This window comes from Eutrema salsugineum, unplaced genomic scaffold (genome assembly GCF_000478725.1).
Source record: "Eutrema salsugineum unplaced genomic scaffold, Eutsalg1_0 scaffold_16, whole genome shotgun sequence".
Classification (NCBI taxonomy): Eukaryota; Viridiplantae; Streptophyta; class Magnoliopsida; order Brassicales; family Brassicaceae; genus Eutrema; species Eutrema salsugineum.
This window is the reverse complement of record NW_006256858.1, coordinates 2,629,310-2,642,366: the sequence shown is the minus strand read 5'-3', so window position 1 is coordinate 2,642,366 and position 13,057 is coordinate 2,629,310. Positions and strand designations below refer to the sequence as shown.

Here is a 13,057-nt window from a genome sequence, read left to right as displayed (position 1 = left end):
AGCTCGAACCAAGAACGTACCTTGTCAAGTAACAGTTTGTAAATACTTTCCATCACTTAATATATACATGGAGAGAGAGAGAGAGAGAGAGAGAGAGAGAGAGAGAGAGAGAGAGAGAGAGAGAGAGAGAGAGAGAGAGAGAGAGAGAGACTTCCTTCTTTTGATACAGTAACGTAATTTCAACAGTTAAAGCTATTAAATCATCAATTCACCTCTGACTCAAACCCTCCTAAAACTCGACTCGGAAAGATCTTTCAAAATAAAAGATTGAACCGTGGATTCCCTTTCGACCTAGCTCATAATTTAGTCATCCCTTGTTTTATAACTAGTTCGCGGCAAAAAACTTTCTTTTTGTTAAATGTTAAACGTTAGCAAACTGTTGAATTAAACTTATAAAAAAAATTGTTAAATTAAGTAAATCATCTTAATTGTGTATTCTGACCATTTTATCAGATTATTGGTTCGTCTCCACGAAGACATATGTCATTTCAAGTCATAACTAAAAAGTCAATTTGTGGATGTGCCAATGGAAAAGTTTTTAGCTGGCGTACGTATTTGGAAGATCACCAACCCCGCTTAATAGTCATGTAGAGCTCTAATTTGATTCGCATGCAACAATGTCCAAAGTTTGATGTATACTTTAGAATATCTCTATTAGTGAAATTCTTTCAAGTTTCTCATCAATATAATACTATTACTTTAATATAGCTTACTTAAATTATTAAATTTAGAAACTATATTGTGATTCTCTCTTCCTTTCTTCTATTTTTTTTTTTTTTTTTAAACTTCTACTGGAAATGCTATTACCTATTAGCCTAGTATTATTTGTCCACAAGCAGGTGGATCGACGATGAGGAAGCATCATACCTCTTTCGACATATCACGAGTTTAGGAAGAACACATCATGTCCGAATAATAATATTTATCATTCATGTTTGCATTTTGTATATTTTTGAACTGCATCGATTAATAAGATTTTCTTTTAATTCCAAATAAATGCAAAATAAAGCCTTTATAGTTTATATAATTCTTGTCCATAAATCACGTCATTATCTTTCACATTTTCATTTCTCTTTTTTTTTTAGAGTTTAAAATTGTATTTTAAACGAAGCTGCTTTTAATTCTTGTTGTATTTCAAGTCAAAAACATTGTTTGTTTTTTTCTTTTCACCATATTAATCTTTCATTTAAAAAAAAAATGTTAAGTGATTTCACATAATTACCCGTTTGTTTATTTGTGTTATGAACTTCTTTTTAACTGATTTCACATGTTTATTCGTTTGTTAGTTTGTGTAATGAACATTTTTTCCTCTATGATGTTCATTATTTTTTTCACAATGGAGCGGTCGGAAAAGACAACAGTAGCCCTTCAAAGGATATTCATCTGTTAGTTTGCGTAATGAACATCTTTTATCAATGGAAAGACAAAAATATCCCTTCACTTTTTGACCGACAACATTATTTCAAATTTAGCCGCTTATTCGCCGACTAAAGACTTTCCGTACTATCAACTACACGTGTTGGGTAATTCTTTTGAGCGACGCACGTGTATACCACTCACATGCACGTGTGCAGCTAAACCGGTCATAGTTTACCGGTCAGAATCCAGTTCCAGTAGCATAAAATTGATTTAGATTAGATGGGCCGTCATGATCTACTTTCGCTAACTTTCGGCCCAAATCGTGTTGCTAAATCACCTCATCTTAATTCTCAAGAAACCAACGGTCAAATATTGATATTTTATATCGATATGTTTATATGGTGTTAAATGTTAAGATGTTTTCGATAATGTTGGCAATCTAATTTTTCTTCCAGAAAAATCTAGCTGCGAATTGTTGAAGACTTCTGCGCTCTCTGTAATATAAGTTCTTAATAAAAAACAAAGTTTTTATCATTTTTTGGGGTGAATTTAAAATTTTAATAGATAACGTTGGGATTTTCATCCTTTTGAGAATTTGGGTGCTTCTTTATTTTTGGGTAGATGATCACATATGGAAATATAATTGGTGCCTAGTTACAGGCTTGATTCGAGAGTTAGGGGTGTGTATTGAACTATAAACATTTGAAGTGATTTGACTTTTATTAAGATTTTAGATAATTTGATGATTTAAAGGAAGTTGTAATGATTTGGTTTAAATTCTCTGTAATTCCACAAATTCCTCTAAATCGCTTGAAATCATTAAAATCCCAATATTTAAAACATTTCTAATAATAATAGATTTTAAGAGACATTTACAAATCGTATATCCAATAACACTGTATTTTAGAAGATTTTTTTTAAAATCCATGTTTAATTTTATTCACTTCAAAATGCTCAGTTCAACCTTTACGGTTTAAAAAGTCACTAATGAAATTAAAATGAATTTGGCTTTAATTTTGTTTTTTATATTATTTGTATGTGGCCTCGTGAGATTTACATTGGATATACATTTAATATATGTTGGATTTTCCATGGACTCATATTCATTTTTAATGATTACAACTTTGGTTTGGTAACGAAAGTGACAAGGCGATGTTTCCACTGGTTGCTGATGTTATGAAGTTTTACTAAACTAGCTTAATTGAGTTTAAGTTGTTTAAACATCGAATATTTGATAGATCTTTGGAACGTTATAAAACTCTTTCATCTGCATGTGCCTGTAACATCAGAGGGTGCTTGCCTTGTGTCACGCCTTAGGGGAAAGATTAATTCCTAACATTTTATGATTTATGTCTTTAGTGTTTAGAATTAGTGTGTGTTTTATTCTTCAATTAGTAATTAATATTAAATTTTCAAGACCGCAATGGGAGTAGATACTACTTCCAAGGAACACATAAGGTCTCTGAGAACACAGAACAAATAGTCCTTCTGAGTTGTTTGGTTTTGGTACATTCACTCCTTTTCAACCAAAAGCTTCTATTTTCTTTTCTTTTCTTTTCATTTCTTTTTCTTTTTGAAACTCTTCTTCAATGCTATTTGGTCCTCTGTAACAACAACTCTTCATGGAAGGTATTTTATTTAATGTTTTGACATGACATAGCAATGGCAATATAAGATAAAGTGATATGTGTACGTATGTTATGTGTATATCTCTCCACACAGTTTTTGCTTTTCACCACAACTGAAAAAAAACAAGTACTTAATCCAACCCAATTGTTTGGTCTCTCTGGATATCCTTTCAAATCAAACCTCCCAAAAAAAATGGAAACATTAAATAATTTGAAGAAGCCAACAATGCTTAAGATAGAGTTTATGTTGATTCTCAAAACCATTAGTTGTCCAACCAACTATCTAGTTGTCTCTTCAATTCAAAGGACACTTTCCTCAAATCTGTACTAAGTAAATAACCAATAATGTATCTGATTTTTCAGACAAGGACAAACAGTATAATGGTAATGTTGCTGCTTATGAAAGATCCTGAAAAGAGAAAACAAAAAACGAGGTTCTAGTCTTTGGTTGTTATCTTTCTAAGACAATTGCACAAGGATTCAAGGTGAAATTATATCAGCATTCATGATTCAACCATGAAACAAGTAGAGAACGATCATAAGGAATCTTTAATTGTAAACAAAAGATATCTGTTTTTTCCGATAATGAAATACTTGAAAAGTACACCATTTGCAACGCCCATAAACATACGAGCGAGTAAAAACGCATAATGTTTCTGCCTTACCATAGCCGATAATATGTGAAACAAGGGAAACAGATTTTATGTTTCTAAATCGACAGATTTTTTTTTGCTTTTATCCGTTGTTGAAATTATTAGCGAGGACTAGTACTGAACACATCGAGAAACATTCTGTTTATTGAAGAGAGCCTCATCTGCTGTTCCTGCACTCTTCTCCTCTTGAACAAAGGTTCTGGTGAAGATGATGAAGACACTGAAGCAGAAGCAGAAGCAGACACAACCCAAGACTCATCGGAGCTGTCAGAGCTGAATGATGCATCGAATACACCGATTGGACTAGCGGGTTGCATCCAGTTCATCATCCTTTTCTTGCTTGGACTGTGATCTAGCACTAACTCATAGCATTTATTTACTTTCTCCTGTTTAAGTAAAAATGATAATGTAATCAGTTCTTGATCCTTTCCACTAATTACGTTCGCATTTACTGATCCATGATAATATTAATACTCTACCACATACCGAATCAACTTTGAGAAGAGTCATGAGCTGATATTCATACTCAGCTTCGTCACACGTCTTGAGATCTCTGATGACAGAAACCATTATTGCAGTAGCTAACACCGAAGGACTATAACTCAAAAACCTCGAATCTGATAAACCAAGAACGAGAAAATTAGCACCAAGGAATCCCAATAGATCCAGCGAAAACCATGTGATCTAACGGAAGCATTACCAGGAACAATGGAGAGCAACAGAGATTCACATCTACTCAAGAACTCCAATTGCTGGTGAGATTTAGAGCTGTGTCGTCGAGTAATGTGATCGAAAAAGGAGATTGGAGTCACAGGATGCATCCTCCATTGAAGAGTAGAGAGAATCAGAAGCTCCATTCTCTGTATGGTTTTAGCCTCAAAGACATATCTTGCCTCTTCCACCTTGAAAAACACAAAAGAGTCTCAAAATCTGGCATTTCAACGAACACTCAAGCGACATTACACAAATTGAATCTGGGAAAGTGACTTACTTGGAGATCTAAGAGCAATGGGACTCGGATCTCTTCAACTTTAGCAGCAAGAGACAGACAAGCCACAGCTGTAAGCTGAGACATCCATGGCTTATCGGTCTGAAACATCCGGCTTGTAATAAACCTATCGAAGTAGTTCACAGCAAGAAGAGCCGTCAACGAATTAAACCCATAATGAGATTTCACTCTAAAGATCCAATCGAGAGCCTTTTCACGACACAAAACCAGAAACTCATCATCTAAGATTCCGTCGCAAAGACGCGGCTTTAGCTCTTCCTCTTTCGAAATCAGACCCGATAACTCATCGTCATCCCAAAGCATATCATGATCGAGAAAACCCAGATGAAAAAACGGAAACTTTACAACGCTCTCGTCGGATTTCTCGCCTAATAAATCTACTTCTCCTTCCTCATCAAGCCCACTACTCTCTTCCTCACAGAAAAGCATACAATACGGTGCGTTTTGAATCTGTTCCTCTTCTTCTAAAGCCATCTTCCTCTTCGGAGAAGAAGAGATTGTGAAATTCCTTTGTTCATTCTGCCATTAGAGCCCTCCCCAATGTCTCTCTCTGGATTCTACTGTGAAGAGGAAAGGAGTGAAGACAAATGCCAAGAAAGTGAAGGGTTTTATCTCACGCTTGTCCTCTTTTTTTATTTTTATTTTTCTTTCAAGATTTTGTTATTGGTTTTAATTATTTTTTTCTCTCTCTATTTTTTTTCTGTCTTTTATTATTCGGATGTTTGGCGCGCGAGAAAATTGATGAAACCGTACTTCTTCTTTGTTTTATTCTCAGAAATGGAAAAATGTATTAATTTCATCAAAATACTGTATAAATTGAATTAAATAAAGATAAATTAATTAGAAATGGTTGGGATTTAATTTAAAGAGGGAGTACTTAGCTAGCGATACGTATTATTACGAAAACATTTATTCACGCGCCCATCGTTTGTGTAATACACGCTCTTAATCCCTGTACGTCCGATGCGACTTCCAGTTGCTCTCATTAGGAGCGTGAGATTTACGCGATCTTGAGGTGTTATTGGAGTTTTCAGTGGTGGATAAGTCGTTGACCATTGATTAGTTTTGTCACCTTTCGGTTTTGAGCATCGATGATTACAACAAGTAAAGATTAATGTTTGTTTTTTCATTAACACTTTGGTATATACACCAGTAAAATATACTATTTGAATTATTTCACCTCTATGCATCCTTAAGATTTATGAAAACTTTGAAAATTAGTAATGTGCTTAAAGAAAATGCAAGATTTTGGATAATTATTAGGCATCCATAAAGTAAAAATCTTTGAAACATTATATACCAAAATTTAAAAGTATATGTTTTTTTTTTCCTGTCAATTTAATATGATATACGGAAAGGATGATTCAAATTGATATAATAATCATATAAAATCACTCGTGGGGTCACATATGTCAGGAAAAATCGACGTGGACGAATGAGAAGTTTTATCTGGTCAACGAGCTGACATAAACATTTGAAAAAGCAAAAACATAATATTTAAATAAATAATAAAAAAATACCTCGTTCTGTTAAAACGCTCGCGCTTTTAAATTATTATTATTGTTATAAAACTAGTTTATTAATTTCTTTACGTATCCTATAAAGGTCTTTTCTAAATATAATAGCTTGATCTTAGTGAACATTTCAATTTTAATTCTCTCTGCTTTATATGCTAATACAAAGACAGAGGTCCAGAAAGCCGATTAAAACGTAAATGTATTCGTTGTACTATCTAAAAAGTTGTACCAAACTTTAAAGTTTAAAGTTGAAGATACATAAATGGAACTCATATAAAAAATCTATTATATAATTGAGTCTATATACTTACAATAATTATGGAACAAACAGTTATTAGTTAGTACAACAAAAAAGGATTTATATACATTACATGGAACTCCTACAATTATGATTTTATTATAATAACAAAAGCACTACATACGCAAAACAAAAAATTCAGTTTTCGTAAGCTTAAAATCATAGTGAATGTCATGAGACTGCTGTAACGTTTACTGCGTTCCTACCGCTCCTAGACGCTGTTAATAAAGCAACGGTTTTTACTTTTAAGTTTTAACACATATATTGATGATCTTTATCGATAGTGAAAGAAAGCAATGTGTGGTAAAAGAATTAAAAATGAAAAAGCAAAAGACAAATAAATAAGGGAATGGGGAAAAGTAAATCACGAGAGAGGAAGCGAAGCCATTGGTAACAAGCGGTGTCTGAGATTTGTACAAAGTTTAATAGTGACTTCTCACTACCACAATTTCATATCTCGCTTTTAGAAAAAACAAAAAAAAAAAAAATCCTTTTTATTTCTTGTAAATGCATTCTGTTCGTCGTCTTTATAAGAGCCATTCCATCTGTTTTTATTATGGTTTTGATTGATAAATCTTTAGAATTTTGGTTGAAAGTCTCAATGACATAAAAGAAAGAACACTTCAAATTTCGAACAAGTTATGTTATAAAACAAAAGGAGTATAAAATTGAAAAGAAGAAAGAAAAAAAACAGGTTGTAATTTAGAGGAGACAAGATTATAATAATAATGGTCCAAGCAATCGGACGATAACCTTTTATTTAATGGTCAACAAGCTGGATGACAAGTGAGAGGAGTCTTTTGATTTACCATTTTTATGATAGCAATGGAATAAAATAAAATATAAAAACAAAACAAGTTGATTAGATTAAGAGGATGTGTGTGTAAGTGTTGTGTTGTGTTGATTAGATCGAAGAAGGTTTTTGGGTCATAATTAATAATGGCGTCTTGTCTGCCAGAAACTAACGCCGTACGCTAACTTTCGATCTCCCTCTTCCTACCCTAACCCCCTTTTATTTAGTAGTTATTTAATTGAAAATAAGTGTACACATTATATAATTAAACTTATTTGATTCTTAGGTGTCACCCATTTACTGTTAAATGTATTGCCTAGCTTTGCTCCTATTCCTTATAGTGTTTTGTGCATTTCTGTTTCTTTATACTTAAGAGGTTCCATGCTTTCGGTCCAGTTTCTGTTTCGGTCAAATAACATAACATGTTCTTGTTCATACAGTCTGAGTCTCGCTTCCATGTTCATACTCGTATGCATAACTTAAAAGTCTATAAAACACACACTGGCTTTTATCTTCTAAATGCACTCATTTTTATGCTCTTTTTTTTATTCGATTGCGTATCATTTTGATATTTTTTCTGTCTTCTATTCATAATTTTGTGGTTTAGATTTGATTAATGATTCGTAAAATGGTGAAAATGTGTTACTTTTCTGGAGTAAATAATAATCACACACATATCGTGAAGTTGTGTGAGTATATTGTTTGCAATTGAGTTTAAAATTTGTTACCAAACTAAGTAAAGGCAGCTTATGTATAAAGAAATGACATTAGAAAAGGTGACGTTTTGCGATATAGAAATAATTGGAATTTCGTTGTTTAATTTTTATCCAAAGAAACCATACAATTTCAAAAATTTACTGTTCCATTGTACTGCTATTTCGTGAATATGAACTAAGCATTTAAGATATTATTTTTTGCTAAAATCATTAATTATAAGATGTTAGATTGTTGGGTAACATAATAATATTCTTCTTTTTTTTTTGCTCCAATCCACATAAATTTGGTAGTAGGAAAATATCCATATTTTCATGATTTTCCATCATTATTGGTACGTTCTCATTATTACGTAATTTAACATCATTACCACCAACCTAATTACTAGTACCGGTTCATAATTATAGATATAGCATTAAGATAAATATACAAATTGACTACGTATGTCAGAATTCTTTTGAAATCTCATCTTATTGTGGAGTCAAACCTGAAAAGTTAGCCGTTTATAGACCTCGTCACTGTTCTTGCTATAATTGTTTTTTCGGTTGGAAAAAAAGCGACAACCAAAAGAATATATAAATAGAAGTATTATTTTTTGTAATCTATTAAACTTTTTTTTTTGGGGGGGGGGGGGGGTGAAACTATTGTAGTTCTATGATCATTTCAAAAATATGATAATAAAAGAATACAATTTTGTTTTTGTAAAAATGAAACATGTGATTTCGTTACTTTGCTACAAATTGATCATTTTATTCTCTTTTACAAAAAAGAAAAGAAAACTAAATGGTAAAAAGTAAAAAAAAAAAAAAAAACAGGCTGGTGATGGGGCCATGTCTTTATATCTAAATTTATTTTCTATACGAAATTATTATTATATAATAAAAAACCAATCAAACTGTTATTCCACGACATAGGCACAGCTGAAGCATGGGTGAATTTCTAAAGCGACGAAAAATAAAATTTAAATTTAAATAATAGTTACATACAGCTGCCATCCGTTTTCTGTAAATAGTAGTAACATTTTACAATGAACAGAAAATAGAGAAACAAATATAATTTATTTTTCTCCCAATATATTTTTGGTCAATGTTCATACATGGATATGAATGTTCCTCTCTGAATTATATCGAAGGAATCGTCCAAAAGAGTTTTTTGGAGTAAAAAATTCTGGAATGAGTATATTTTTTTTGTGGAATGTGTATATCTCTAATTTCATTGGTTATAAGCCTAATTATATATTCACCGTTTATTTTTTTTTATCTTTTCATATTTTTTTATTGCATACCTATGTATAACTTCCTAGAAATAAAATAATTTTTTTTAACATTAGAAAATGTCTTTTGAACATAGATATTATTACATGTTAGAAAAAAAGAGATTCATATTGAAGTATCAACACTTGATTAGAAATTTGATTTGATCTCCACTAGAATTGTAGATCTCTCTCTTTTCCTTGGAGATTTGTATACCACTATTTTGTCGTCGAAGTCTATACTATATGGGAGATCTCGCCAATTTTTATAATTCAATCAAAAATCAAATTACTATATTAATACCAACCTCATGCTTCTTAATATTTATTTCACTTTCGATGGCTCAAGAATCCAAGCAAGATGTGGAGAGAGTGATTAAACCTAGTCTAGTGTGTTCCAGCAAAACCCACCCACTTCCCAAAAGTTTTCACATATGTTCTTGCCACAAATACTACATTTGTTATATTTTCTTCTCCATTTTACGAAATTCTATTTAAATTTTTATCCCATGGTAAATAGTGTTTGGATTTTTTCATCTTTTGCTCTTCGAGTTTTCCTTAATGTAGTATTTGCATCCCAAACCGAAACAATTGGAACTTGAGGATAGAAGAAGCAAATAAACGATGGTTTTGTGTCAATTGTCAAACTTGAATACGACAATAGCCCTTTTAGAACATATTAGTGAATATTTAGGCCCATTAAAATAAAGGCTTAAAATGTTTTTGTACGAGGTGCAAGATAAAGCCCATTGGGCTAAAGGTGTGAGTGAAGAGAGAGAGAGAGAGAGAGTTGGTGACTAAAAGAAAACTCGGAAAAGAAAATGTTAAGAAGGAAAATGTGATGAGTCGCGACTCGTGACTCGTGTGACTCAACTGCACCTTATCCCTTTACTCTCAATCGGTGGCGCGTGCACCACACAAAATGGGTCAGGCTCCGTCTTCTCCGGCGGAATCGAGTGGACGGGATACTGCTTTGTGGCTCTGGTCTCCGGAGTTTTTCGATTGTGAATCGATTGGTTTCGAGGATGTTGTTGCAGGCGGACATCACGATTTCACGGGAGATCTACCAGACGATTGCCTCGCTCATGTATTTCAGTTTCTCGGCGCCGGAGATCGGAAACGGTGTTCTCTCGTATGCAAACGGTGGTTATTAATCGACGGTCAAAATCGTCACCGGTTATCTCTTGACGCCAAGGCGGAGATTCTCCCCTTTTTGCCTTCCATGTTTAACCGGTTCGATTCCGTGATGAAGCTCGCTCTTCGATGTGATCGGAAATCGTTTAGCCTTAGCGATGAAGCGTTGGTCATGGTCTCGATTCGTTGCCCGAATCTTACTCGGGTCAAACTTCGTGGCTGTCGCGAGATCACGGACCTAGGCATGGAAGATTTCGCTCGAAACTGTAAGAAGTTGAGGAAGCTCTCGTGTGGCTCTTGCAATTTCGGTGCGAGAGGCTTGAACGCGATGCTCGAGCATTGTAAGCTTCTGGAGGAGTTATCGGTGAAGCGGATTAGGGGAATTCACGAATCGGCCGAGCCAATTCAGCTTCGTTCGTCTTCTTCACTCAGGTCGATTTGCTTGAAGGAGCTCGTTAACGGTCAGGTATTCGAATCTTTGGTTGCAACAAGAACTTTGAAAAAGCTGAGAATCATTCATTGTTTGGGTAATTGGGATAACGTTCTTCAAATGAACGGAGATGGGAATAGTTCCTTAACTGAAATTCACTTGGAGAGGCTTCAAGTGAGCGATTCTGGACTCTCTGCGATATCTAAGTGCCGAAATTTAGAGACTTTGCATATTGTGAAAACCCCTGAATGCTCGGATTTAGGTCTGATTAGTGTTGTGGAGAGATGCAAGCTGCTAAGAAAGCTTCACGTTGATGGTTGGAGAACTAAGAGAATCGGTGACGAGGGTCTGATTGCTGTAGCTAAACACTGCTTGAATTTGCAAGAACTTGTGCTTATCGGTGTTAATGCGACCCACAAGAGCTTGTCCGCTATTGCTACAAACTGTGGGAAACTCGAGCGGTTAGCTCTTTGTGGGAGTGGCACGATTGGGGATGTGGAGATGGCTTGCATTGCGGAGAAATGTGTGGCGTTGAGGAAATTCTGTATCAAGGGATGTGCGATTTCGGATGTCGGGATCAAGGCTCTTGCTTTAGGTTGTCCTAATCTGGTGAAACTGAAGGTGAAGAAGTGTAGAGTGGTTACAGGTGATGTCAGGGAATGGCTGCGTGAACGAAGGAGGACACTGGTGGTGAGTATGGATGGTGATGAAACAAAAGGTCCGGTCTTGGTCAATGAGGATGATCAGAGAGGTCTTGAGATGGTGGTAGAGGAGCCTCCGGTGGCTGATGGTGGTGGGGATGCGGAGGTTGCAGGTGGTGCTGGTAAGTTAGCTATGTTTAAGACAAAGTTAGGTTTACTTGTAAGTAAGAGCTTTGTGGCTTCAACATTCAGGAGATGGTCTCAAAGTGAAGCTACTAGTTCTAGTTCTAGTTGATTACATGTTTTTATGAAGGGTTTTGCATATCAACCAAAAAAAAACCGCTTCTGTATTGTTCTTGTTTCTTTGTTAGTTACAATTCGTTTCCAAATATTCATGCCTTAAAGGTTATTATTGCAGCTCTCATAGTAAGCTCATGTCTAGAGTCTTCATGGAACCTTGTAATTTGATAACCCTGAAATGCCGTCAAGCTTCCGTGTGGATTCCATTTTCATCTAAATTAGCTTTTTCAACTACAGTAGACAAAACATGCAATGGCTTCACTCCTGTTTGTGACAAACCAAGATAGCGCAAGGAGAGCAACTTTCATATCTGCTTCGGCAGCTCTCAGAATTTTGGATTCCCTAATAGATCCAGTATAACGGCGAACCAACAGTACGAATTAGTCTTTAGTCAACAGTCTTGTAATTGATTAAGCTTCCAAATAGATAAATTTTGATTCGCCGTTACTATAACAATTCATTCCTATTTAATTTTATAGTAGTAAATGATTATTTTTAGTCAAACAACCATTTAATTGATTGAAGTTTCCTAATCCTATCTATCGGCTATATATAACCCAAACGGTAGAAATATCATCATTTTGCTTTGAGTATTATAGAACACACAACAAAAAAGAAAATAGTAAAAAAAAAAAAATGAATGGTGATTGTACTGCTGTTCGTTTTCCGTGTGAATACTGTGACTGCTCTGGCATTTCATGCCAATCTCGATTTCCAGGTTTTTTTGTTGTTAAATATATGTTGTTTTTTGTTTTTTGGGGCCGACACATATGGTAGAGTTTGAGTTTTGACATGCATGATAATATCGTTGATATAAAAGATTTAGTCTAAATCATCAATTTGTTTAATGACTTTGGGTTGTACCAAGTCTGAAACCAAGTAGTTTTATTTTTTGTCCCATAGGCCTCCACAGTGATTCTTATAATACTGATACCATTTTATGTTTTTAACGGTAAATGTCATTTATTGATAACTAAGCAAAAAACCGGATTTAAACCAAGAGGGAGCCAATCCAAAACTGAGTTATAAACGTGTGTGTCCATAAAGGAGCCATTTGATGTATGTATATATTACAAGATTGATATTGGGATGATCGTGTGTAGGTTCGAAGGTGGTGTGGCCAGAACTAAAAGGAGTAAGTGCGCCTGAAGCAAAGAGAATGATTGAAAGTGACAATCCACATGTTAGTGGTGTTATAATCCCTGAAGATGTTCGTGTCGTAGAAGTCTATTGTTGTAACCGTGTCGTTCTCCGTGTTCCTGTCGGGAATTGTCCCAACGGTCCTGTCGTTAACATTCCTCTAATTGGATGATGAACCCTATCTTATGC

The 13,057-nt window shown here is 34.4% G+C and overlaps 3 protein-coding genes across 3 annotated transcripts; 2 read left to right on the top strand and 1 right to left on the bottom strand.

The window, feature by feature from the left end:
- Window positions 1-3,719: 3,719 nt before the first annotated feature.
- LOC18021091 (cyclin-D3-3) lies at window positions 3,720-5,222 on the bottom strand. Its single transcript, XM_006404002.2, has 4 exons — window positions 4,632-5,222; window positions 4,341-4,542; window positions 4,127-4,257; window positions 3,720-4,026 (listed from the first exon to the last, which is right to left on the bottom strand). Exons 1-4 carry the CDS (start codon window positions 5,121-5,123, stop codon window positions 3,742-3,744), a joined length of 1,110 nt encoding a protein of 369 aa, XP_006404065.1. The 5' UTR covers window positions 5,124-5,222; the 3' UTR covers window positions 3,720-3,741.
- Window positions 5,223-10,055: 4,833 nt separating this feature from the next.
- LOC18021090 (F-box/LRR-repeat protein 16) lies at window positions 10,056-11,929 on the top strand. Its single transcript, XM_006404001.2, has one exon. It carries the CDS (start codon window positions 10,146-10,148, stop codon window positions 11,721-11,723), a length of 1,578 nt encoding a protein of 525 aa, XP_006404064.1. The 5' UTR covers window positions 10,056-10,145; the 3' UTR covers window positions 11,724-11,929.
- Window positions 11,930-12,364: 435 nt separating this feature from the next.
- On the top strand, window positions 12,365-13,040 carry LOC18021089 (inhibitor of trypsin and hageman factor). The gene is made up of 2 exons (XM_006404000.2): window positions 12,365-12,446; window positions 12,832-13,040. The coding sequence occupies exons 1-2, from the start codon at window positions 12,365-12,367 to the stop codon at window positions 13,038-13,040; spliced, it is 291 nt and encodes a 96-aa protein (XP_006404063.1).
- Window positions 13,041-13,057: the final 17 nt, after the last annotated feature.

Coding starts and splice junctions, on each gene's coding strand:
- LOC18021089 (XM_006404000.2), top strand. CDS start 12,365: ATGAATGGTGATTGTACTGCTGTTCGTTTTCCGTGTGAATACTGTGAC. Junction 12,447..12,831: donor ATGCCAATCTCGATTTCCAG/GTTTTTTTGTTG, acceptor GATCGTGTGTAG/GTTCGAAGGTGGTGTGGCCA.
- LOC18021090 (XM_006404001.2), top strand. CDS start 10,146: ATGGGTCAGGCTCCGTCTTCTCCGGCGGAATCGAGTGGACGGGATACT.
- LOC18021091 (XM_006404002.2), bottom strand. CDS start 5,123: ATGGCTTTAGAAGAAGAGGAACAGATTCAAAACGCACCGTATTGTATG. Junction 4,258..4,340: donor GTTGCTCTCCATTGTTCCTG/GTAATGCTTCCG, acceptor TTGGTTTATCAG/ATTCGAGGTTTTTGAGTTAT. Junction 4,027..4,126: donor CTCTTCTCAAAGTTGATTCG/GTATGTGGTAGA, acceptor TTACTTAAACAG/GAGAAAGTAAATAAATGCTA.